Source organism: Schistocerca serialis, chromosome 3 (genome assembly GCF_023864345.2).
Source record: "Schistocerca serialis cubense isolate TAMUIC-IGC-003099 chromosome 3, iqSchSeri2.2, whole genome shotgun sequence".
NCBI lineage: Eukaryota > Metazoa > Arthropoda > Insecta > Orthoptera > Acrididae > Schistocerca > Schistocerca serialis.
The window spans coordinates 748,987,302-749,014,869 of record NC_064640.1 but is presented as its reverse complement, the minus strand read 5'-3'; the positions used below and the strand labels follow the sequence as shown (position 1 = coordinate 749,014,869).

The window sequence follows — 27,568 nt, the reverse complement described above, 5'->3', positions numbered from 1 at the left end:
GTGTGCTATACTTTCTACTGGTAAAGACACCACTATAACAAGCTCCTCTATATACCCCACCTACTACAAAAAAGGCTTCATGTAGACCAATGCTACACTCATCCCACAAATTTCCGCTTCAGTATACAGAACTCTAGTAAGAAATATGCATCATAAAATGTCTTGCAATAAACAATGGATGTGATCCATCACTCATTGATACAGTGCCACAATAATTAAAAAAACTACACTCACAATTAACAGCACCCCAGCGGTGAAATATGTAAAAATACCATACCTTGGTATAATGTCTGATAAATCAGCTAGGTTATTCAAAAACACGGATATAAAAATCAGTTTTAGCAACCAACAACAAATAGGAGGCTTATTCACAATATAGAACCGCCAGATACAGATCTTGACACATCTGGCATTTACAAAATAACCTATAGCCAATGCAACGAATATTGTATGGGCCAGACAGAGAGAACCTTAAGAAGTCTCTTTAAAGAACATATACACTGCTATAGACGAGATAATTGTAACAATTCAGCAGTAAAAATAAACATTGATGACATAGGCCACTCTTTGAAAATTGAAGGCAAGTTGGAAACTTTGTACAGAATCGAAAGAAAATAGAAGAATGGGCAAAAGGCAAGAAATGATAATTATCATTCGTAATATAAAAAATAGTGAGAATTTTCTTAACTAGATAACTGAATTCAAAAGCTCAAAATTCTTCAGTAGCCTTAACCAGTATTAATGCAAAGATTTAAAATGTGCCAGTGTGAAACAAACTACTACCAGACTGTGAGTATCACAGTCTTGAGTCTAACATAACAGTCGCGACACTTCGCCTCGACTTTGTTGCCTACCGCGCCAGCAGCGCCCCAAGCGGCCAGTAACTTAAACTGTGAGTTCGGCGTGATCATGAAAGCGAATAGTGGTTGTTTATTTTGATTTCTACAATGGTTTTTACAAGCGGGAGCGTTTGTAACGCAATAAATTGCAGCAACAACAGTTAGAAGACACCACAGCTGTCTTTTTTTACGTTTCCTAAGGATCCTGAGAGCTATATACCATCATGTTACTAAACTGTATCGTCGGGATTCCCTTGCAAACCACATGTGTGTAATGATTAATGTTAACGTTTTAGGAGCAGAAAATGGCTAGTTAATAGCAGACGAGAAGACCTTTTGAAAAAAGGTGCAGTTTACGTGTATAATAATATTAGCTTTTGTTCGCTACATTTCGAACAAAACCAGTTCATGAGCGCAGACAATAATAAACTCGTGTGGATTGCAGTGCCCACACTATTTGACATCCCAAAGAAGCCACCTCAACTGACGATGAAGAGGAAACTGCCACAAAGATTCGGCAATCCATCTAAAGCTGTAAAACAGTCCTATGACGCACAAGCAGACAGTTCAACTCTCCATGTATCAGTGCCTGATTCGTGTGAATCGTCAACACAGATCTGCTTTGACGTTAAAGGGGTTAGATTAAGTGCGGTTATTCGTGTCTTACAAAAGTGTAATGTTAGGTATGTATTTCATTCACTTCTGTTGTTAGTCACTTAATTTTCCTTGCTTCCTTCGTGTGATGACATTATTTTGTTAGCACTTTGTTCACTGACAGATTGTTTGAAAATTATTCAAATATTTGGTTTTGCGTGAAATGTAATGTAATCAGCTCATTATAAGGTTTTCAACATATTTCTCCCACTATTTGGTAGTTGCTTATCCCACTTATAATAATATAAAGATGAAGGATGTACTTGTGGCAACAGGCAACAATGACAAACACAGTAGGCCTACAGAACGATAAATGAGCTGTCGATCGCTTTTGAATGTGGAGGAACATGCCTGTGGTTCTTACGTGTGAATCTGTGTTTTCATATTCTTTTGATATCAACGTGGTAAGCTGCAATTCTATCCAATGTCACAAGTGTTTCTTCACGAATGTGCTGTAGCTTGCCACTCGATAGTGGTTTTTGTCCATACTTGCGCTTATTTTAGAATAATTTTAGAAACATGCATGCCTTCTGATACTACACAAACCCTCTGAGGTAAGAAAATAACTCAAATATTTTGTGAATTAAGTAGGAAATGGATGCAAAACAAACATTATGCTTACGATGCATCTGACGTTCAACTTACTCGCCGCTTGGGGCGCTAGTGTCGCTCCATCTGTCAAACAGTAACAACTTTTACAGCAGTGAGTGTCGTGACTATTATGTTAGACTGTGGTGAGTATCGTGAATCTCGCTGAAAGAAGCGATAATCTATACTCATACGCACACAGAAAAGCCGCCATATTGTATTTAAGATATATTATTCTCATCTGTGAGTAATGTTTGTACAGTGAAACTCTGTCAAAAATAAGTAGTACAATAGTGTAATGTTGAACAACTCCTTCACTGCACCAACGATGCAGATGTAGCCATGGGTCATCAAAGTCGTAAGTGAACAATCGACTTATAAAAAATATATCACAAGACTATCATGCCGTAACAAGTGATGCAAAACTATCTGCACCCTATGTAGTTTGTGGAATCAGTCAAAACAAAAGCGCAGCTCCACACCATCATGAGACAACACATGAAATTGATTTCTAGCCACCCCCTGCCCTCAAATATCCAAATAGCCACTCCGGCAGCAGAACAAATGAATAAAACAGTTCTAGGTTAATTTCGATTAAGACTTTCATCTTTAAGAACATATATATGAATAAATACCTAATGATGAGCAAAAAAATGCTTGAAATGCATTTCAGTGTATTAAATTAAACATAAAATAAATAAATGTGACTAGTATCAGAAAAATATAAATTATTATCTCAGAATTTGCCTTAAGAAATTCAGGGAAATCTTTGAAAACCTAAATCAAGATGTTCACAAGGAGAGTAGAATTATTATTCTCCCAAATATGGGTCCAGTGCTTTACCGCTGCACTACCTGACCAGTTTAAATCACTTAATTCAGTTCAACAGTCCAGGCTGTAATGCCTTTAATCAGTGTAGGTGATGGTTGTATCTCATGCAGAATTTTGAATTAGCATTATACATGATGTCAGATTGTTATTTGTCCAACTGCAACAGGAGGTCGTGAAGTTAATGTGATTAAAATGTGCAGCTCTATTCACGACTTCCTTTAAATATTCCACAGCACCAACAATTCACTACATTTTGCCTTCTTTCAAATTTGTTGGTGATGTGGTTCATTGGCAATTTATTGATCAAAAATTTGGGGTTCAATCGCTAAATAATGCTAAGATTTTTATCCCAGTAGTGCTTTTACTTCACTGCCAGCATAGTTCTACATTAAAAATGCAAAATTTTAAAAATTCACATCATTTTTAACCTGAACAACTCTACACAACTAATCTGATTGGGTGGTTGTCAGATAGGTTGAATGAAAGGTCTGCCAACTACAGGAGAGTAAGGGGGCTGCGTCCAAGACAGCAGTTATCCTAGTTGTGTGAAATTAAGAAGCTCTAAAATGATGAACCTGGGAATATGGGCACAGCCATGATGTCAGAAAAAATGATAGTGGAATACAAGGGAGAAATTATAAGAAACATGTAAAGTGCACAAATAAGTACCAGAGGGCTATTTGTGGGTATTATAAACATTACAGTATTGAATTCCTCATGAGACTCCAGGACATCAATAAATTTAAGAGGCAGAATCCTCATATATCTATTTGTGTATATGGACTGGCTGAATGCAAGTCAGATGAGCACAATGTGCAGAATAATATTAACCATAAAGCTGACAGATCCCTTCACTTCTTCAAAGTCATTGGTCAGCATCAGCAACACCTAGAAAAAATGGCTCTGAGCACTATGGGAGTTAACTTCTAAGGTCATCAGTCCCCTAGAACTTAGAACTACTTAAACCTAACTAACCTAAGGACATCACACATATCCATGCCCGAGGCAGGATTCGAAACTGCGACCGTAGCGGTCGCGCGGTCCCAGACTGTAGCGCCTAGAACCGCTCGGCCACCCCGGCCGGCAGCAACACCTAGCATTGTGGTTAATCTCTCAGGGTGGGAAACAACACTACTGCTGGCTCAAAAAAATGCCAGTCTTATTTTTCTCAGTTAAGTAAAACTGATGACAAATGGCATTTTTGTCCTAGGTGGCTGTACCCATTTACAAGTGAGCAAATAACACATAAACTGTGGATTACTCTATACAGGAAGTAGTATGTGTAGAGATGCCTACTGCGGCAGATATATTCTTAATGTTTTAAGAATTTTCTATATACTCTTTATTGCATACACAGACTCTGAGCACCTTCTTGCTCCCATGGCACACTGTGAGGGTGACCCCTACTGCCTCACATACTACTCTCACAGAATGACACATACCATTCGCAGTAGCTACAAGGTTGTATATGCATATGACTGAAGTTGTAATTATATTGTTCATACATTTGGGAAGACCCTGCAAGATGGTTCCTCTCTGAGGTCAAATAACAGCAATAACTGCATGAGAATTCAGCTGACTGCAGTATTTCTGGGCAGCCATTAGCTAATAATTGCCAAAGAAATTCACCATACAGCCATACGTTTTAAAAAGTTATTATTTTATGTAAACAACCAGTTTCAGCATCTAATTAATGCCATCTTCAGGCCCCTATGCACTCAATGGATAGAGAATCAGATACATCGATGTATGCATAATGTGAGCCATCAAACCCTGCATTTTGTGATTTCTTTATTGTTGAATCTTCGAAGTACACACTCCACAAAAAATTCATGGAATCCAGGTATTGATGGCTCTGGTTATCCAAGCATCGATGTATCTGATTCTCTATACGTGAAAATCAAAGGGGCCTGGAGGTGGTATTAATGAGATGCTGGAACTGGTCGTGTAAATAAAATAACAGTTTTTGAAAACATACAGCTGTTTGGTGATTTTCTTTGGTAAATATCCGACCAGCCGCTTTCCCGTATCCACGATGGATCAAGAGAGATTAGCTACCAAAGCTGAAACACCATGCAAGGATCATTACCACCCAACCAGCCAATCTGTGGTGCTGTAACCTGGAATATAGAGTACCATGACACAGACCCAGTTTCTTCCACAAGTAAAGCCATTGTAATGCTCATTTCCTTTATGAAACCTTATCTGATTTCAGACTGTATAATGAAAAAATGAAATGAGATGATGGTATGGCAGTGATGACTGGGGTTCCCCACTGGAGGAAGTCTAGCCACTGAGTTGCAAGTCTTTTCTCTTGACGCCATATTGGGGACTTGTATGTCGATGATGATGAAATAATGATGAGGACAACACAACACCCAGTCTCCAAGCAGAGAAAAGAATATCATCAAGCATACTACACATACTTCATGGGTTCACTAAGATGTACACCAGCACCACTTCAGAAACTTGCTGAAATCATGTGTCAGGAGGATATGTACCTCACTCAAGATGCACATCCTGATGATTCTTAGTTTCAGCTTGTAACAAGGAAAGGGGTATGGGAATACCAATATCTGGATTCGATGGAGAAACTCTATGAAACAACATTGCCCGACAACCGCATTCTCCTACAAACTTACTGATAATGCCATAGAACACAGTGAGTGTTTGACAGGAGTTAAGCATCTCTAATTTAGGGGAGTACGCAAGTCACTGTATGGACACAGATCTATGCTTACTTGCAGATATTTTCGAATGATTCCAGAGTGTATGCAAGGAAACTTACTCTCTGGGTCGTGCAACCTACTACACCATACCAGGATTTTCGTGGTACACCGTGGTCAAACTCACATGTGTCATTATTGAACTCAATCAGTGTCGACATGCTGTTTTGTGAGCGGAGGATGTGTGGGAAACTTTGTAGATGTGCCCATATTCATAGCAAGAAAAATAACCTGCAAATGAGTGAAAGTCTCGATAAAGCATCTACTGATTTAAATTACATCATTTACTTCGATGTAAACGACTTGTATGGATATGCCATGCAACACACTCTACCTATTGGAAAGTTTTGATGTCTGTATGGAGGAGAAATTTTCGGATTGGGTAATTTCTCATCTATGGCGGCAGGTTCTCATGTAGGAAATGCTTTGGAGATAGACTTAACATATCCTAATAGTTTATATGATGTGCACAGAAGTTTGTCATTTTTCCACAGCACCAAGTTCTGGAAAATGGTCCCAACATCAGGCTACTGACAATGCTGGAGGGAAGAACAAGTTACATACTACGTTATAAGAACCTCCAGTAACGTCTTAAGTTGGGGCTACAACTGGGTATAGTCACTCACGCTACTTCCTCGAAGTAGTACCCTTGGTTAAAGGAATACATTGATGCAAATGCTGATAAACGGATTTGTACCATACATCATTTTGAGAAAGATTTTTACTAACTTCCAAATAATGCAATGTCTAGTGAAACTACGGAAAACGTTAGAAATCACCATGAAATTTAGTTAGCCACTAAATGGGATGGATCTTATGCTGTGAGAGAATATATCGGCAGATAAAATTTTAAATGGACTACAATCTTCAATAAAGAATTCGTCGCACTGGAGGCTTTCCCGGCGTAATAAGTCTTGAAAGTCTCTTCGGGTTTGCTACCGGATCCTAAAATCAACTTGACTCGATATTTCGGCGATCCAACATGTCGCCATCTTCAGGAAAATGCTGCTTCTGCTGATGAGTCTCACTGAGAACTGACGCCGGGTTGCAAATCGACGTCCTATATAGGCCACCGTTCAGTACACGGCGCATGCGCCGCCCATCACGGTTTCTGCCTTCCAAGACAGGGAGGTGGCGCCGCCCTTAGTGAAACACTGCTGGCAACGATATATTGCGATCAAGGGCGCACCGAAGAACGTTCAGTTTTGATGCAAGATAATACAGGATTCCACGTCTTCCTGAGAGGAAACCCATTGTCTCTGTTGATTAAATTATCAGCCAACCTAATTTCAATCGCTTGTTTATAGACACTGTTCCAAAAACCGGAAATGTTGGCAACTACCACAGTTTTATCAAATTTCATACTGTGTCCCTCATTTAGGCAGTGTTCTGCTACCGCCGATTTTTCCGGCTGTTGTATGTAGCCTCGTATGACGGCGATGTTCCACATACCTGTCATGCACTGTGCGAATCGAACGGCCAATGTTAGCATTCCCACATTGACACGGAATTTTATACACACCAGGTTTCCTAAGGGGGATTGCGGAGTATGTATGTAGATGTAGATGTAGATGAACAGGCTAAGGGTGTGAGGTTGCAGCCTTAATAATCCTCAGGGTTGACAATTACTTGAAGTTCCTGGGCAGTGGTGTTGGCAGTGCTCCACTTCCACCTTCATGTATGGTGTACCAAGTCAATATTAAATCGCAAGGCATGAGGTACATATTGAATCACAGGTGAAAATTAGCCTGTTACATCATGGTGATAAGTAGGTCATTTGTGAAGATGGGATCGGAACCCTATCATACTCAGACTATTCACCTGAGGGATACAGTGGATGAATGTGTTGTTTTATTTTGAAAAAATAAATTACAAATAACAAGAACTGCAGCATTCACAAGATAAATCTACTTTTTGAAACTCTGTTCACTCGTTTTCTTTCTATCTTAATAATTTATTATGATATAAGACTGCTAGATCATAGAACGTGCATTTGTATTTGCATTGCACATGTTTTTTCTACAAGAATGGATGTGTTTACATTTCATTAACAGTGTTCAAATTTGGCATGAAATGGTCACCTACAATAGCAATGCACATGTAGAAACATTAAATATGAGCATAGCGAATGTGGACTTAAAACTTAAGACAAATGAGTTTTTCAATTTCCTACAATTTAAACTTAGAATAGGATTCCAATTTCATAATACGTGAAATGTGACAACCATACAGCTTGCACCCATATCTCTCAGACCAGTTATATTGGATTCTCATGTCACTGGGCTGGGGAAAACCCCAAAAAATCTGACAATGATGCAGGCTGCACCCATATCCTTAGGTCCATCATCTTGGATCACCATCTTGAATTTTGACATCACAGAACTATTTCCTGATTCCTTGGTCCACCAGCTTGGATCTTTTTAATTTCACACCAACAGAACAATGGCCAGTCTTGGATTCTGACATCACAGAGGCTCCTTTAAGATCAGTCATCTTGGATTTTATGCTTCGGACAATTGAGATAGGTCCACCATCTTGGATTCCTGAATGTCCCATAAATTTGGGCTTAGCACAATCGGGCTATTTTGAATCTCCTGCCTCGTTTCGAATTTCTTTCCGTTTTATACATAAGGAAATAAGCCTGTGACTTCATAGCAGTGGGGTAGGGGAAATCTGTCAACACCGGATGGTGGCATCATTGATAACATCATGCACAGGGGGGAAATCTGGCAACAGTGCAGGCTGTGCTCAGATTGGTACTGCCCTCTTGTATAGAGGATTCAAGAGAACTACGATTTGTGCAGAATCAATATCACACAATTTTGCAAACTTGAGACACATAATACTGTACTGCTTTTCGACATAAAACATCTGATTTTAATACAAAGTGAAAAGAGATAGAAATTTTGACATTAATCTGTTTTATATTGGCATCGGGAAGGTCACGACCAGCCTGACTATTTAAAGTCTGGTAACGTCTGAAGTTCTATAAAAGTTACCACTGATTTGTGTACCACTTTGTACTGCTATCAGCACCATAAGCAAATGGGCCAAAACACTGTGACCACCCATTTAATAGCGTGTTGTTCCACTTTTCAAACATAGTACAACAGAGATTCTGCTTGACATAGATTCTACAAGCCCTTGACAGGATTCCAAAAGTATGTGGCACCATTTGGTCTACACACAGGTCAAGCAACTTCCACAAATTACAGGATGGTGGTTTACAGGCACGCAACTGGCATTCGATATACATTCCAATAGGCATAGATCAAGCACATTTACTGGCCAAGACATCAATGTGAGTTCACTATAAATTCCCTCAAACCACTGTACCATGATTATGACCTTGCAACATGGACAGTTATCCTGCTGGAAGATGTCATCGCCATAGGGGGAGACTTCAAGCATGAAGCGATGCACATGGTCCACAATAATTTTCACATAGTTCACTGCTCTCATGATGCCTTTGGTTACCACCACAGATCTCATGGAAACTCAACTCAATGTACCCTACAGCTTATCACTGTCCTCACCGGCCTGCATTTGTGGTGCAGTGCACGTTTTGTGCAGCCATTCGCCTGGATGATGGCGTGTAAGGACCCAACCATCGATCTGATGTAACAAGAAATACGATTCATTCGTCAAGCGACACGTTTCTATTGATCCACGGCGACAACTCTGTGATGCTGTGCCCACTGCAATCAAAACTGACAATGTCGTTGGGACAACACAGGAAAACGTAAGAGTCATATGATGTAGCTCCATGTTCAACAATGGCCTTTGAACAGTGTGCTCCAAAACACTTGTGCCTGCACCAGCATTGTACTCTGTCGTGAGAACTGCCACAGATTACGAGAACTGCCACAGATTGCTGCCTATCCTGGATTACGCAGCAGGGGATCCAGTAACCTACAAATTTTATAATGAGACGTGGTCGTCCAATACTATACGACCAACTCGTTATTTTACCATCCTTCAACCACTTTCCATAGGTGCTCACGACAGTAGTATACCAACAGGCGACCAGCTTCGTCGTTTCAGAGGTTCTCGTTTCCAACCGCAGCGCCACAACAACGTGCCCTTTGTCAAAACCCCTTATATCAATGGATTTCCGCATTTGCAGCCCATACCTTCACTATAATGACTGCCTTTTCGTCGCTGTTCCTCTTACATTCTTTCTTTACTGCCTCATGTACCACAACCAGGAGGCATTCATCCCCATAGTTGGCAGTGGTCATAATGTTTTGGCTCATCAGTGTGTGTCCCCAAGCTCTAAGGTTGCCTCCATGACTCCAGTATGGCCATAGATTAGATTAGATTAGATTTACTTTCATTCCAATTGATCCGTAGTGAGGAGGTCCTCCAGGATGTGGAACATGTCAGAAAAACAACAATACATGACAAATATTTAAACTAAAACAAATAAGCTAATGTACCATTCCACAGGTCCCAAGTGGAATGATCGTCATTTTTTAATGAACACTAAGAGTCATTTTACAAATACTATTGCACTGAATTTAAAATAAAAAAGTTTTATATTTATTTATAAGGTAAGAAACATGTAATACAACTACTGTAATACTTATTTACAATGAACACATTACTGCACTGAAATGGTGCAGAAGTTAGATTATACTTACACACACACACACACACACACACACACACACACAAATTTTCAGTGAACACATTACTGCACTGAAATTGTGCAGAAGTTATGTTGTACTTATATACAAATCAGTTGGTTTTCCTCAGAAATTCATCAATGGAGTAGAAGGAGTTGGCCACCAATAAATCCTTTAGGCTTCTCTTAAACTGAATTTCATTGGTTGTTAAGCTTTTTATGGCTGCTGGCAAGTTATTGAAAATGTGTGTTCCTGAATAATGCACACCTTTTTGTACAAGACTAAGTGACTTTAAATCCTTGTGAAGATTATTCTTATTTCTAGTATTGATTCCATGAATTGAGCTGTTGGTTTGAAAAAGTGATATATTTTTAATGACAAATTTCATTAAGGAATAAATATATTGGGAAGCTGTAGTTAGAATCCCTAGTTCCCTAAACAGGCTTCTGCAGGATGTTCTTGAGTTCACACCACATATAATTCTTACTGCACGTTTTTGTGCCCGGAAAACTTTAGCTTGGCTTGATGAATTACCCCAGAAAATAATCCCATATGACATTATGGAATACTGTCGAATCTTCTCGTTTTCTCTGGTCAAGCAGACAGGCAGGTCGTCCTGGGTACACAGAAATAACTCCTGCCATACACCAGAGCTCAACACCCCACCATATTCATCTTACATGTCTAGGTCGTGATCTTCACCAATAATTTTTTGTCAATGGCAAAAATGTGTTATTCCTCTCCTGTCATTGAAGATAAATCTCCAACTCTCTTCTGCATACCTTCTCGACTATTTTGTTTATCTTACACCATTTTGTTTAGTCTCACATGATGTGTACTATTCCAAGACCTGTTTCAACTCTTTCATATTGGGTGACATCGCTAAGATTAACACAGTGCTCAATAACATGATCTGACTTTCCAAATATCTGTAGTCACAGCCACCAATAAGTCGACATCCTATTCTGTTTAGATACTTGGGGTAATACTTGTGTCATGTTAAGAAACTGGATCATACATTTCAGTGGTAGAACGTACTTCATTTGAAGTTTCTCCTGCACATTAGGAAAGAACTAATTGATATGTCGTCCTGTTGTTCCTGCATCCTAGTCCTCTGGATATTCTCGCATTGCCCATAGGCTGATATCTTGTTTGGTGTTTACTCTATAGCCTAGTATCCCTGTTACTTTTTCTGTGTTACTTCTACTTAACCACTACTGTGATCCCTTCTTTTTGATTACTGGGTCTATGGACATACTGCTATGTAGTGGTGTAGAACTGTAGTGGCACAGAGAGAAGCCCAGTCTGCTAACTGGACATCGCCCCCGCTGATACCACAATTCAGCAGACGCTGCCACTTCCATACTGCTGCACTTGTGTGCCGATAAGCTGGGAGAGGACCAACTGCCTACAGAACAAGGTGGCGCATTGGTTACCACACTGGGCTCGCATTCAAGACGACGACAGTTCAAACACATGTCCGGCCATACAGATTTAGGTTTTCCATGATTTCCCTAAATCGCTCGAGGGATATACCAGGATGGTTGCTTTGAAAGGGCATGGTCAATTTCCTTCCCCATCCTTGACACAATCTGAGCTTGTGCTCCATCCCTAATGACCTCGATGCTGAAGGGACATTAAACCCAATCTTCCTTCTTCCTTCCTTAACAACTATCCAATGACAACAGCCAGAACCAAGCCATTGGTCTCTGTTCCATAGGCTTCCAATCGACACAGAAACATGGCTCTTTGTCAGACTTAGCCATTGTTAGTGGTTTTATTTAAGTCCACAGGTCCCAGTCATTATCATTGGGCACAGCTGGGCCCTGCTATGGTGTACAGCCCATGCCAGTCATCACCATACTATGATGCAGCTTCATGTTCCATCTCCAGGTCCATGTACTACCAACTGCAGTCTGCCTGAGCATGGGCCATCAGCCACCTAACGCCTCCTCCATGGGTGGCCGCAAACAAGTTCTAGTCACCTCCACGCCAGCCACCTCCCGCCACCGCTCTGCGAGTTGCAGTTCCGTGTTCATCATCCAGTTAGTCCCGTTAGGTCCTCCTACCTTGTGCTGGCTACTGCCTGAAACATCACTGCCAGCCACCTTTGTCTGCGTGCTGCAGATGCACTATCCTACATTCATTTATGACAGTTAAAGAGTTTTTGTTACAGAATGATTGCTTACATCGTCTGCAGCTCCACCCCCTCCAGCAGAGAAGCACTCGCGCACACCTTCGCAAAGTAAGACCCCATTACTCTTCATGTCAGGACAAGTGTTGGAGGCTGGCTGTAATAGTGGACCAATAAACGCCAGAAATGACGAGGTTGCAGCAGAAGTGACAATCAGCACAAGTTTTCAAGTAAGTGCAGACTTAAAGTTGTTTTTGGGCCTGTAGGTTGTGTTTTTCCTTTCCATTCTATTTTACTTGAGTTTTTTTGAACACTTGGGGGGGGTGGGGCGGGGAGGGGGGAGGAAAAGTTGCAGGATGCGCAGTCCTTCACAGACCTTCAGGAAGGGTTAGTAGGTCGTTACAGACTAAATAATACATCTATGTATTGTCAGGAACAATTTAATGGTATAGTGTAAAAACAAGGAAAATAAGTATTAATACATACAAATTGATGGCTGATGATCGTGCCAACAGGGCCGTTCTGCAAGAAGCAGAACAATGGGCTCTTGATGTGTTTCTATGGAGTCTGTCGGCTGAGATATCATGAAAAGTGTACATACAATTCCAAAAAACCTTGGATGAAGCAGTAGTAACTGCAGCAGCTTTGTCTGGAACTGACCTGGTGACTAGACCAACGGAGAAGCGAGTATTTTTTAATATGGAGGTTATATGTTACAGACATGGTTCATTGGGCCACATTCAGTGATTTTGTAGGAACGTCCGAAAATGTCCGCAGGCACGTGGAATGTGCCCTTGTTTTGCAAGTGTAAATTCATTCAGTCTTTAGCGCAGCAGCTGCTCATTTGCTTTGTTTTGAAGACAAGCGTCCGTTCGAATAGTGAGCCATTCAGGCCATCAGCTGTCACCTGTTCACATCCCCGCAATGGCAAGTTACAAATTTACCTTTTGCTGTGTTTTCCTTGTGGTATATTTCTCAAATTTCTTGCGTTTTTCTGTTTAAGAGGTCTAATCTTGCGTTTTAAACTGTGAGTGGAAATTCAAGCAGTCCATAGCAAAGTTTTCATTTCTTCTGTACAGCCAGCTACACAGCTCATTAAGGCATCAGCGTCTATTGGTGACACGTCAGGCGGGTAGAAAGTTACATATCTAGGTACCTGTCTGCTTTTATACACTCCTGGAAATGGAAAAAAGAACACATTGACACCAGTGTGTCAGACCCACCATACTTGCTCCGGACACTGCGAGAGGGCTGTACAAGCAATGATCACACGCACGGCACAGCGGACACACCAGGAACCGCGGTGTTGGCCGTCAAATGTCGCTAGCTGCGCAGCATTTGCGCACCGCCGCCGTCAGTGTCAGCCAGTTTGCCGTGGCATACGGAGCTCCATCGCAGTCTTTAACACTGGTAGCATGCCGCGACAGCGTGGACGTGAACCGTATGTGCAGTTGACGGACTTTGAGCGAGGGCATATAGTGGGCATGCGGGAGGCCGGGTGGACGTACCGCCGAATTGCTCAACACGTGGGGCGTGAGGTCTCCACAGTACATCGATGTTGTCGCCAGTGGTCGGCGGAAGGTGCACGTGCCCGTCGACCTGGGACCGGACCGCAGTGACGCACGGATGCACGCCAAGACCGTAGGATCCTACGCAGTGCCGTAGGGGACCGCACCGCCACTTCGCAGCAAATTAGGGACACTGTTGCTCCTGGGGTATCGGCGAGGACCATTCGCAACCGTCTCCATGAAGCTGGGCTACGGTCCCGCACACCGTTAGGCCGTCTTCCGCTCACGCCCCAACATCGTGCAGCCCGCCTCCAGTGGTGTCGCGACAGGCGTGAATGGAGGGACGAGTGGAGACGTGTCGTCTTCAGCGATGAGAGTCGCTTCTGCCTTGGTGCCAATGATGGTCGTATGCGTGTTTGGCGCCGTGCAGGTGAGCGCCACAATCAGGACTGCATACGACCGAGGCACCCAGGGCCAACACCCGGCATCATGGTGTGGGGAGCGATCTCCTACACTGGCCGTACACCACTGGTGATCGTCGAGGGGACACTGAATAGTGCACGGTACATCCAAACCGTCATCGAACCCATCGTTCTACCATTCCTAGACCGGCAAGGGAACTTGCTGTTCCAACAGGACAATGCACGTCCGCATGTATCCCGTGCCACCCAACGTGCTCTAGAAGGTGTAAGTCAACTACCCTGGCCAGCAAGATCTCCGGATCTGTCCCCCATTGAGCATGTTTGGGACTGGATGAAGCGTCGTCTCACGCGGTCTGCACGTCCAGCACGAACGCTGGTCCAACTGAGGCGCCAGGTGGAAATGGCATGGCAAGCCGTTCCACAGGACTACATCCAGCATCTCTACGATCGTCTCCATGGGAGAATAGCAGCCTGCATTGCTGCGAAAGGTGGATATACACTGTACTAGTGCCGACATTGCGCATGCTCTGTTGCCTGTGTCTATGTGCCTGTGGTTCTGTCAGTGTGATCATGTGATGTATCTGACCCCAGGAATGTGTCAATAAAGTTTCCCCTTCCTGGGACAATGAATTCACGGTGTTCTTATTTCAATTTCCAGGAGTGTAGTTTAGTTCTTCAGTTAATCTTGCTATCACAGGTAGGATATGTGCAGAGGCAGGAGAAGCTGACCAAAGTTTACGAACAACTGAATGCACTTATGGTTGCGATCAGCCACCTTCAGGCTGCTGCCTAAGGGCTTGACAGTGACGGAGAGTCTGACATGTCGTATGGGACACTTCAGGTGTCACTTGTTTCGCCCACATGCTCTGCTGCCGAGGAACCTCCTAGTGTACCTCACATGGTGGATTCGCTCTCACAGTAGGGTGAATGGCAGATAGTAATGCATTCGCATCACCTGAGGCAGAGAGCCAATGTGGAGGCTGGCCATCTGGCCTCATCTGTTCGCCCTGTGAGTGAACAGGTGGCTGTTCCTTCAGCAGGGTCTAAGCAGGCACACACGGGCAGGGGTTTGCTAGATATTGGGAACTCAAACGTTATGGAGTGTTATGGAGCCCCTTAGGAAGATAGCACTGAAGGCTGCCAGAGGGCCTTATCCGAGATGTGGAGGAGACCTCACCTGCCGCTATCAAGCATGCAGGATGCAGTCGTCTGCAAGTTGTGGCTAGCATCAGCACCAACAATGCCTGTCACATGGGTTCTGAGACCATCCTCAGTTCATTCAGGCAGCTGGTATAGATGGTGAAGGCAGCTGACCTCGCATGCGGAGTGCAAGAAGAGAATTTGCAACCACGTTCTCAGAGTTGATTGGGGTCCTTTGGCTTGGAACCAATTGGAGGCTTTGTCAATTCTGTGACAGTCTTGGCTGCAGATTTATGGACCCTTGTTATCAGGTGAGGAATTGTACGGCTCTCCTTGATAGGTCTGGGGTGCACTACACAAAGGAAGCAACTACTTTGGTAGCAGAGTACCTGTGGAAAGCATATGGTTTTTTTTTTTAGGCTAGTCGGTAATTTGAGGTACTCTGATAAGCAGATAGCGAAATCAGACCGTGTTCAGCGTAAAAATGCTTCGACTGTCAAAATTTATCAGTAAATTATCGAAGTATTCATAACAAAGTGCCCAAATATACTGCCCTCCAGGAGAGTTCTGGTGCTCAAATTATTCTTGGGAGTAAGAGCAGGCTGAAACCCGAAGTGGAAAGCTCTGAGATATTTAGCAAATCATGCAACGTATGTCGGAAAGACAGATTAGACATCATAGGAAAGGGAGTGTTCACTGAGCTGACAAAAATATTGTGACAGCCAGAGCGACAGCACCAGCAGCAGCGAGTACTGTTTGTATAAAGCGTTTATTTTGCATTTTGTTTACGACCTTCCACTAAGGAAGGGGTTCTATTTGTGTTTATCTGCTCTGCATAGTAACTAACAGTTCTTGATAAAACTTTATGTAGTTTTCGTGTTAGATTTCTTAGTGTTTTCTTGATCGTTTAGAACAGAAAGCGCCCTAAAACCGTCTTTTGTTTGTTTCGCGGCCGTTAGCCACTAGTCACCTGAATCAGCAGTTGTCTTGTGACAGCCAGAGCGACAGCACCAGCAGCAGCGAGTACTGTTTGTATAAAGCGTTTTTGTACTTATTTGCTGCGCTTAGCTTTTAAATAGTTTTTCTGGGAAAACCTAGCGTAGTTTTCGCGTCTCGTATTTCAGTGAGTGTTTCTTGATTATCAGAGTAGCTCATCAGAAGATTATCTTGGGAATTTGTCACCGTATAGAGTAGGGTAAACATAGTCATGTGTAGGGGCTGTGGTTGTTGTGAGCGGACGCAAGGAGAATTGGCCACTCTTCGGGGGCAGGTGGAGGCTTTGTCTGTTAGGCTCATCGAGCTCGAGGCGCAGGCGTCGGCTCGTAGTGGCGTTGGGGCAACTGTGGTGAGACCTATGCCTACTTCGGTGGCCTTGGAATCACATGGAACCCCTGATGTCGCTGCGTCTTCCGGCAGTGAGCATCTTACCGGTCAGCCATCACTCCAGGGTGAATGGCGGACAGTGGTGGGCTCGCGCGTGCCTGGCCGAAAGGCGAAGGTGGGATCTGGCCGCGTGGCAGCTGCCTTACCCCTTTCCAACAGGTACGGGGTGCTTCCTAGTGGTGATGACATCGTTTCCGAGCCACCACAGGGTGCCTCGCCTGTTGGGCCAGTGGCCGATTCTCCGGCAAGGTCCCGACAGTCACAGAGGGCGGGCCTATTAGTTATAGGGAGCTCCAACGTTAGGCGGGTTATGGAGCCCCTCAGGAAAATAGCGGGTAGGTCGGGGAAGAATGCCAGTGTGCACTCGGTGTGCTTGCCGGGGGGTCTCGTCCGTAATGTGGAGGAGGCCCTTCCGGCAGCTATTGAACGCACTGGGTGTGACCGGCTGCAGATAGTAGCACATGTCGGAACGAATGACGCCTGCCGCTTGGGTTCTGAGGCCATCCTTGGTTCCTTCCGGCGGCTGGCTGATTTGGTGAAGACAACCAGCATCGCACGTGGAGTGCAAGCTGAGCTTAATATCTGCAGCATAGTGCCCAGAGTCGATCGCGGTCCTCTGGTTTGGAGCCGTGTGGAGAGTCTAAACCAGAGGCTCAGACGACTCTGCGACTATAATGGTTGCAAATTCATCGACCTCCGTTATTGGGTGGAGAACTGTAGGGCCCCCCTAGACAGGTCAGGCGTGCACTACACACCGGAAGCAGCTACTAGGGTAGCAGAGTACGTGTGGCGTGCACACGGGGGTTTTTTAGGTTAGAGGGACCCCCCCCTTGGGCAAAATGATAAAATACCTGACGGCTTACCAGAGAGGACATTATCATCGTTGATAAAGAATGTCCGTCCTCAGAGACCAAAAACAGGAAAAGTTAACGTAATATTGGTAAACTGCAGGAGTATCCAGGGCAAGGTTCCTGAATTAGTATCTCTTATTGAAGGAAATAGTGCGCATATAGTATCAGGAACGGAAAGTTGGTTAAAACCGGAAGTGAACAGTAACGAAATCCTAGACACAGAATGGAATATATACCGCAAGGATAGGATAAACGCCAATGGTGGAGGAGTATTTATAGCAGTAAAGAATTCAATAATATCCAGTGAAGTTATTAGCGAATGCGAATGTGAAATAATCTGGGTTAAGTTAAGTATCAAAGGTGGGTCAGATATGATAGTCGGATGCTTCTATAGACCACCTGCATCAGCAACCGTAGTAGTTGAGCGCCTCAGAGAGAACCTGCAGAACGTCGTGAAGAAGTTTCGTGATCATACTATTGTAATAGGGGGAGACTTCAATCTACCAGGTATAGAATGGGATAGTCACACAATCAGAACTGGAGCCAGGGACAGAGACTCTTGTGACATTATCCTGACTGCTTTGTCCGAGAATTACTTCGAGCAGATAGTTAGAGAACCAACTCGTGAAGCTAACGTTTTAGACCTCATAGCAACAAATAGACCGGAACTTTTCGACTCCGTGAATGTAGAAGAGGGTATCAGTGATCATAAGTCAATGGTTGCATCAATGACTACAAGTGTAATAAGAAATGCCAAGAAAGGAAGGAAAATATATTTGCTTAACAAGAGTGATAGGGCACAAATCGCAGAATATCTGAGTGACCACCATCAAACGTTCATTTCTGAGGAAGAGGATGTGGAACAAAAATGGAAAAAATTCAGAAACATCGTCCAGTACGCCTTAGATAAGTTCGTACCGACTAAGGTCCAAAGCGAGGGGAAAGATCCACCGTGGTATAACAATCATGTACGAAAGGTACTACGGAAACAAAGAAAGCTTCATCATAGGTTTAAGAGTAGTCGAATCATAGCTGATAAGGAAAAGCTGAACGAAGCGAAAAAGAGCGTAAAGAGAGCAATGAGAGAAGCATTCAACGAATTCGAACATAAAACATTGGCAAACAATCTAAACAAGAACCCTAAAAAGTTTTGGTCATATGTAAAATCGGTAAGCGGATCTAAATCCCCTATTCAGTCACTCGTTGACCACGATGGCACCGAAACAGAGGACGACCGAAGAAAGGCAGAAATACTGAATTCAGTGTTCCGAAACTGTTTCACTGCGGAAAATCGTAACACGGTCCCTGACTTCAGCCGTCGCACGGACGCCAAAATGGAAAATATTGAAATAAACGATATCGGAATTGAAAAACAACTGCTATCACTTAGTAGCGGAAAAGCATCCGGACCAGACGAGATACCCTTAAGATTCTACAGTGATTATGCTAAAGAACTTGCCCCCTTTCTATCAGCAATTTATCGTAGATCGCTGGAAGAACGTAAAGTACCTAGCGACTGGAAGAAAGCGCAGGTCGTTCCCATTTTCAAGAAGGGTCATAAATCAGATGCGAATAATTATAGGCCTATTTCGCTTACGTCAATCTGTTGTAGAATAATGGAACATGTTTTGTGTTCTCGTATTATGACGTTCTTAGATAATACAAATCTCCTTCATCATAACCAACATGGATTTCGCAAACAGAGATCATGTGAAACTCAGCTCGCCCTATTTGCCCAAGAAATTCACAGTGCCGTAGACACTGGCGAGCAGATTGATGCCGTATTCCTGGACTTCAGGAAGGCATTTGATACGGTTCCGCACTTACGTTTAGTGAAAAAAATACGAGCTTACGGAATATCGGACCAGGTTTGTGATTGGATTCAGGATTTCCTAGAAGAAAGAACACAACATGTCATTCTTAACGGTTCAAAATCTGCAGATGTAGAGGTAATTTCGGGAGTACCGCAGGGAAGCGTGATAGGACCTTTATTGTTTACAATATACATAAATGACTTAGTTGACAACATCGGTAGCTCCGTGAGGCTATTTGCAGATGACACGGTTGTCTACAAGAAAGTAGCAACATCAGAAGACTCGTACGTACTCCAGGAGGACCTGCAGAGGATTAATGCATGGTGCGACAGCTGGCAGCTTTCCCTAAACGTAGATAAATGTAATATAATGCGCATACATAGGGGCAGAAATCCATTCCAGTACGATTATGCCATAGGTGGTAAATCATTGGAAGCGGTAACGACCGTAAAATACTTAGGAGTTACTATCCGGAGCGATCTGAAGTGGAATGATCACATAAAACAAATAGTGGGAAAAGCAGGCGCCAGGTTGAGATTCATAGGAAGAATTCTAAGAAAATGTGACTCATCGACGAAAGAAGTAGCTTACAAAACGCTTGTTCGTCCGATTCTTGAGTATTGCTCATCAGTATGGGACCCTTACCAGGTTGGATTAATAGAAGAGATAGACATGATCCAGCGAAAAGCAGCGCGATTCGTCACGGGGACATTTAGTCAGCGCGAGAGCGTTACGGAGATGCTGAACAAGCTCCAGTGGCGGACACTTCAAGAAAGGCGTTACGCAATACGGAGAGGTTTATTATCGAAATTACGAGAGAGCACATTCCGGGAAGAGATGGGCAACATATTACTACCGCCCACATATATCTCGCGTAATGATCACAACGAAAAGATCCGAGAAATTAGAGCAAATACGGAGACTTACAAGCAGTCGTTCTTTCCACGCACAATTCGTGAATGGAACAGGGAAGGGGGGATCAGATAGTGGTACAATAAGTACCCTCCGCCACACACCGTAAGGTGGCTCGCGGAGTATAGATGTAGATGTAGATGTAGATTGAGGTCGAAATTGAGTGTGACAATGAGGTTATCTGGTCACGTATAAAAGTTCTAGGTAAAACCAAGATAATTACTGGATGTTTTTACCAGCCACTCGACTTCGCTGTGATGATTCTAGAGCCATTCAAAAAAAGTCTGGTCAGTAGCGTGTAAATGCCCAGATCATGCAATACTAGTCAGAGGCGACTTTAGCCTACTCATTGTAGACTGAGACATCTATGGCTTCATTGCAGGGGGTGTAGAGAGACAGTCTTGCAATGTACTTTTGAGCACATTATCCAAAAACTGCCTTCAGTAGCCGCGAGCGAGCGAGCGCGCGTTGTGTGTGTGTGTGTGTGTGTGTGTGTGTGTGTGTGTGTGTGTTTTATACTGATGAAGGCTGTGGCTGAAAGCTTTGTGTGTTGTGCCTGTCTGCAACTTGATGTGTCTTCTTTAAGGTAAGTAGCAATCTGTTTTTCACTACATTGCTGATATTCCTACATAAATAGTTCATAATCCTTACGTAAAACTAAATTTTATCTGGACTTCCAAATCTCTATGACAATCCAAAGTATTCTTGCTCTCAAAAGGTGTTCCAATCACCTATTAACCTTCATTCACTAAGCAAGTGCTTTTGCATAAACTGTTAAGTAACTAACTGGTTACAAAAATCGTGACTAACAGCATCAAGTGGTCTGTCGAAACATTACCATCAACAACGTATCACTAGTAATTTCATTATATTTATGATAGCATGTTGATCTAAAAGCTGCTCAAAGACCACCTATTACACATGTTGCCTAACACACAGTGAGATTAAAAATGAATTGATGAGCTGCTAGCTGTGCATGTGTTTGAATTTTAAGTGACGTGATACATTGCTTTAATCTGGACATGGTTTGCAATCCAATACTGACTAATCAAAATGTTAGTGCCTGATTGAGACTTGACCACAGCACTGATTGTTATTGCTGACTATAATAAAGAGATGTGATTTAACACATTTTAGCCAGTATCCACTAGCAAATCTGAACTTGAAATTACATGACAAAAAAAATTTTTAACTGGACTGGGACTCCTATCCAGAAACTGTTGTTCCTGTTAACTAACTATGAAATATGTTAAATATGGTTTCATTCCAAAGTAAAAAACCTGAAATTACTTAATTTGTGTGTTGGACAGGGATATGAACCCAGCACCTCATCCCATTGTTATGTAAGGGCTATTAAGTGCCAGATATAGAATTTTCTGAACAATAACAAGATGTCTGAAACTGCAATTACGAGAAAAACAAATAATTTCTGCCTTCTCAGGATTCGAACCCACCACTTAGCGTCATTGTTTTCTAGCACAAACAAACATTAAATATAGGTTTCTTTCACCAATAGCAAGAGGTGGCCAAGTCTGAACTAGATGTGACATGACAAAGAGCACAATGATGACTGGAAATCAAATGCCACACATATTGTCACTGACTATGCATGAAGATATTTTAAGTATCAAATTTTTTGTCACCATTAGCTAGGAGTGATAAGTTTGAACTTGAAATGAAATGACGAAAAGCTCTGTGTATTTCTGGGAGTCGAAACTGTAATATATATTGTTACTGACAGTTATGAAGAGATATTAACAATCGAAATAAATTTCCAGCAACACTTAGCTGTGCTCATTCTAAAGCCTGAAAGAACATTATGAAAATTTTTGTGTCAAGCCAGGATTTTAATAGTGACATGCACATTACATGGAGAAATTGACGAGTTTGGAATCTTGAGCAAATAACTAATCGATGGCACTGTGTTGTAAGGAAGGGATCAAATCCATTAGAGAGAAGATCCAGCTTCAAGTCCTGAATCAGAACAAATGTATTCAACACCTCAGGCTTTGCCACTTATTCCTCTATCATGACCCAACCTAACCCCTAGTTGCTAGTGAAGGGACATAATGTATAATGTGTGTCTGGAGCCATGGTGGAATTGTATGTTGTTCATTTGGCATAACCAGGGGTAAACAGGCTCTACTAGTGCCTATTAAGAACTTTGGTCCAAAATGGGAATCAAACCCTGGACCTATGTATAACACCCCAGCATCAAGCACCCAGACCACTAAACTTCACATATGGCTGCAACATGATTTTGTAGTAGCAGAGTTGTGCCACATGATGAGAATACTGACTTCCTGGTTCCCTGAAATGGATTAGTCTGTTCAACAGATTCATTTCTTACTCATTCGAATCATCATTAACCAACTGCCACAGCTACCCACTGCATACGTTCAACATTCTTTTGTAATCACTGGAATAAAATCACATAACAGCCATCTATACAAGCTGCCAACACTGTATGATGTGTAAGTTTATCAGGAAGTGTTGTCTCTCACTTGAGCTACTCTGATGCAGTGCCTGTTCATGGTAAACTTCGCACTGTGCAAAAGAAAATCTCAGTTACTGAACCCAAGTCTTCCACAACTTAGTAAACCACAACTTGCAGGTCTCCTGCCATTATCAATCTCAAACTTCCTGACAGATTAAAACTGTGTGCCGGACCAAGACTTGCCTTTTGCGGGAAACTGCTCTACCAATTCGGACCATGTAGAATGAGAGTCAAAATACACTTACCAACGATGTTATATGTACCTCAGTCAATCTTAGACAATATACACAGAAGTAGCAATCCATACTCAATGTTCTACTGTAAAATAAAAATGCATAATGAAAATAATGTAACCCACATTGTACCACAGGTCATTCAATAATAGCTGAAATAGATCTGTACTGAAAGGGAGAGAAATAAACATTAATATTACACAGCAGCAAGTCTGGAAACTCCTTATAAATATGACTTTAATACTGTTCCTCATTTTTGCAGACCATTCACTGTAATCTGTCTGAAAAAAATCATTAGACAAGGTATAAAGATTGGTATATTGACTGCTTCACCTGAATTCATTTCTAGTACATGTAAGCAGTAGCTTTCATAATACTCATATATTTCCTGTTAACCACTTTCAAACACATGTAACTCACTGTTAATTGCATAATATGCCCACTTCCTCAACACTGTCACTGCTTGTCTGTCCTATACAACATGTTGTTGCATTTAGTTGGTGGCTGGTGACTTGGAGATATGAATTTTGATCTCCATCTCCTGCCAATATTTGTTATTGTGTACTTAAGAGTTCTGAAAAATTCTATGACTTTTATTGTCAATCAATACTGTATTATTGTGGTAACTTTGCTGTACTCTACAAATAGATGTGCTTTACATTCAGGATGCAATTCAGTATCTTTTGTACTTTTATTGAGCGTGTGTAAAAAAACCTGCTTTCAGTGTCAAGTACTGGCTTTGACTGGCACCCAAATAGATGAATTTGGTACATAAGTCTGATGACAGCATGAAAAATCAGCAGAGTAGTCTTCACTGATGGTGTGATGGAGATTAAATAATTGTCTGTAAAATGCTGACAGTCACTGACTGAGTGCAAGATCTGGAAAGTTGACACGCAAAACTTCTACACTTATTCGTAACTTACTTCAAAATAAAATGCTTCATACAATTTATTTGGTTTATGCTGCTTGTGCCTATGGGAATGCTCTGCACATCTTCCCCAACTCCTAATTACCTAACAATAAACCAGATTGTCCTTCACCCCACAATTTTAAATTGGCCTGCATGTGGAAGTAACATATTTTAGGTCATTAATATAATAAAAATATTTATTTGCAACAAAAATTTAATTGTCTCCAAGTTTCAACATTATTAACACACAAACACCCAAGTATTAACATTTCAGTTTCTTCAAAGCCTGCAGCGAACAGGCTACATTATGGATTCTTGCACTGCCCAAGCATTCCTGATTGGTGTAAAACACAGCATACTGAAACAAAATTAAGATTTGATATTAGGTGCTACATAACACAGAAATTGCAAATGCTGTAACAGTTAAAACAAAACAAAAGTACAGGGCTATTACAAATGATTGAAGCGATTTCATAAATTCACTGTAGCTCCATTCATTGACATATGGTCACGACACACTACAGATAAGTAGAAAAACTCGTAAAGTTTTGTTCGGCTGAAGCCACACTTCAGGTTTCTGCCGCCAGAGCGCTCGAGAGCGCAGTGAGACAAATTGGCGACAGGAGCCGAGAAAGCGTATGTCGTGCTTGAAATGCACTCACATCAATCAGTCATAACAGTGCAACAACGCTTCAGGACGAAGTTCAACAAAGATCCACCAACTGCTAACTCCATTCGGCGATGGTATGCGCAGTTTAAAGCTTCTGGATGCCTCTGTAAGGGGTAATCAACGGGTCGGCCTGCAGTGAGTGAAGAAACGGTTGAACGCGTGCAGCAAGTTTCACGCATAGTGATGTGAAAGATTCAGTGTTTAAACCTCCTCTACCAAGAAACGTGCCAGAACTACGAGCTCGCATCAACAATGCTTTCGAACTCATTGATGGGGACATGCTGTGCCGAGTGTGGGAGGAACTTGATTAACGGCTTGATGTCTGCCGAATCACTAAAGGGGCACATATCGAACATTTGTGAATGCCTAAAAAAACTTTTTGAGTTTTTGTATGTGTGTGCAAAGCATTGTGAAAATATCTCAAATAATAAAGTTATTGTAGAGCTGTCGAATCGCTTCAATCATTTGTAATAACCCTGTATGTGGGTGGCAAAACATATTTAAAAACTATCAAAGGTAAAAGGGAGCAGCAATAACACTTGCTACACTTAACAGCAAAAAAAGTGGGCCACTGCTGAATGCAACCAATGTAACATAGCTGTGTCACAGGTTCTCCAAATGCCGAAACCCTGTGGGGTGCAGTCTGACTATACACACTAGACTATACACACGAGACTATACACACAAGACTACCAGAGAATACTGCTCATTATGGCAGTCAGTCCAGATGTAAACAAATGCTAGAAAACATGTTATTAGAGAAGAGACAGTCCTGAATGCTTGTAAATTAAACTTCTATACAATAAGTGACACTACAGAAATCTTATCCCACTCATTAAATAACATGATGAGTTTTTGTTTGTGATACAAATTTGAACCCAATGTTTACCAAACAACGCTTACGTGTCTGATTGAGACTTGACTAGGCATAAAGAGACACAAAATATTGAAGGTTCACCAGCATCAGTTTGCAAGGCCGAGTGTCGAAACCTGGAAATAAATGATGACATATTTAGCATTGTACCAGAAACCCTATGAAGTTTATATTGCTCCTGAGAAGTAACCATGAAAAGTATGTAATAAAGTGCAACACATGAGTGTGAAACATAATGAAGAAAAGCTTTGGTGATGGGCAGGGAGTAGAACCCAGTACCCATACAAATTGTTAACGAAGCAAAATCAGATGTCAGATATTAAATATCTTCACCAACAGCATGAAATTGGAACCTGAAATGACAATACAAATTATTTCTGACTAGCAGGCATTTGAACCTGGCACATTCCGCGAGTGCTTGTAGGTGCAAATAGATATGAAATATTTATTGTTTCTTCACCAGTAGCAAAACGTGCAAATGTTTGGCTCGAGGTAATACTATGAATAATACTGTGCTGTCTGGGACTCCCATGCCACTCATATCATCATCGGTGACCCCACACAAAAAGGTGTCAACTATGAAATTCTCTTTCACTAATAATTAGGATCACGTTGTTCATAGAGACCTGGAGGAGTTTGGCATCATGACAAAACAACTAAACGATAAGACAGTATCATCTCTAAAGGTTTAAATCCAGAGAAAAAATTGGAATTGGACCTCTAATCCCTGTCCAGTGATAATATTTTCAAAATCTCAAGGTCACTTAAAATTTAAAAAATGAAGGTCCTATGACCTGGCATGATGATTGGTTTGTGAACTAAAATAATACCACTAGTGTATGAAAGCTTACTAGAGACAGAGTTTTTGCAAGCAGCGACTTCCGCCTCTGATAGCCAAAACTAATCCAACTCTGTTCCAGACCGTATCAAATGGACATGTTTAATGTTAAATTGGAACCACGACACAGTCCTGTGTTTCTTATTTGGCATTACTGGAGGTGAAGAGGGTATGTTTGTGGCTGTTAAAAACTGTTACCTCCAGCGGGAACTGAACCCACACCTTAGCTATTACAAGGAATTCTCAGTTCAACCAACCACCAAATTTCGTGTGTGTTAGCATCATATTTTTTGTCATAATGGGGTATGCAGTACATGGTTCGAGAGGTGTTGACTTCCACTTGAGCTATTGTGAATAACCTATTCATGGTCTAAAAGTCAACGTCATGCAGTGCGACCACAAAGCTGCGATATCAAACCCATCATTTTCCTTTCTTTTTTAGGCCGTATTCCATCTGTCTGCTAAGAGCATCAGTCTTACAAAAGATTAGACACAATTTTGTTCATTTCCTAACCATCCAGTAATAGAAAAATATTGCAGAAACATGTTTGTGATAGGGATCATAGGTGTCTTTCATGATAAGACCAATTTCAGCACCTTAGCCAGCAGCTGCTTATACAGATCGATGTCCGCCCATGTAATTGTGACGCATTGGGCACATAGCCTATGACTCCAGCGGACTTTTCTGCACTCAAATTAGGAAGTATAACAACATATAATGTTGCATATGATATAATACTAAGCTTCAGCATGCTCTGTGACGGCTTTGTATGGCATGTAGCTATAAGCATATTTAACTGTGGTCTTATTTTGTTCAAGTTTGTAGTATATCTCATGCCATGACAACTTGAATATTTCTCATTTTGATGTTATAAGGAGCATCACTTATGCACTAGAAAATGGAGTGTAAAATTGAATTAAGTCTAACATTTGAGATATTGTGTTCTGTTTGTGTTTAATAAATGGGTGAAAGCAGTGGAGGCAGGTTGAAACACATGTGCCCGGTATGGAGTGATTGCTAGTCGGAAAGGCAAGTTGTATTGTTTCCAGTATGACCGTTCTGACAGAGGCGAAAGTCGCTGCTTGCAGAAACTTGGTCACTAGTAAGCTTTC

At 42.0% G+C, this 27,568-nt stretch overlaps 1 protein-coding gene across 1 annotated transcript in view; it reads right to left on the bottom strand.

Annotated features, from left to right (window-relative positions):
- Positions 1–24,256: 24,256 nt before the first annotated feature.
- Positions 24,257–27,568, bottom strand: part of LOC126470600 (mitochondrial tRNA-specific 2-thiouridylase 1) — a 91,010-nt gene continuing 87,698 nt past the window's right edge. The window contains exon 7 of the mRNA XM_050098553.1: positions 24,257–24,431. Coding sequence (XP_049954510.1) covers positions 24,336–24,431 — 96 coding nt within the window. The 3' untranslated portion in view covers positions 24,257–24,335. The remainder of the gene's footprint in view (positions 24,432–27,568) is intronic.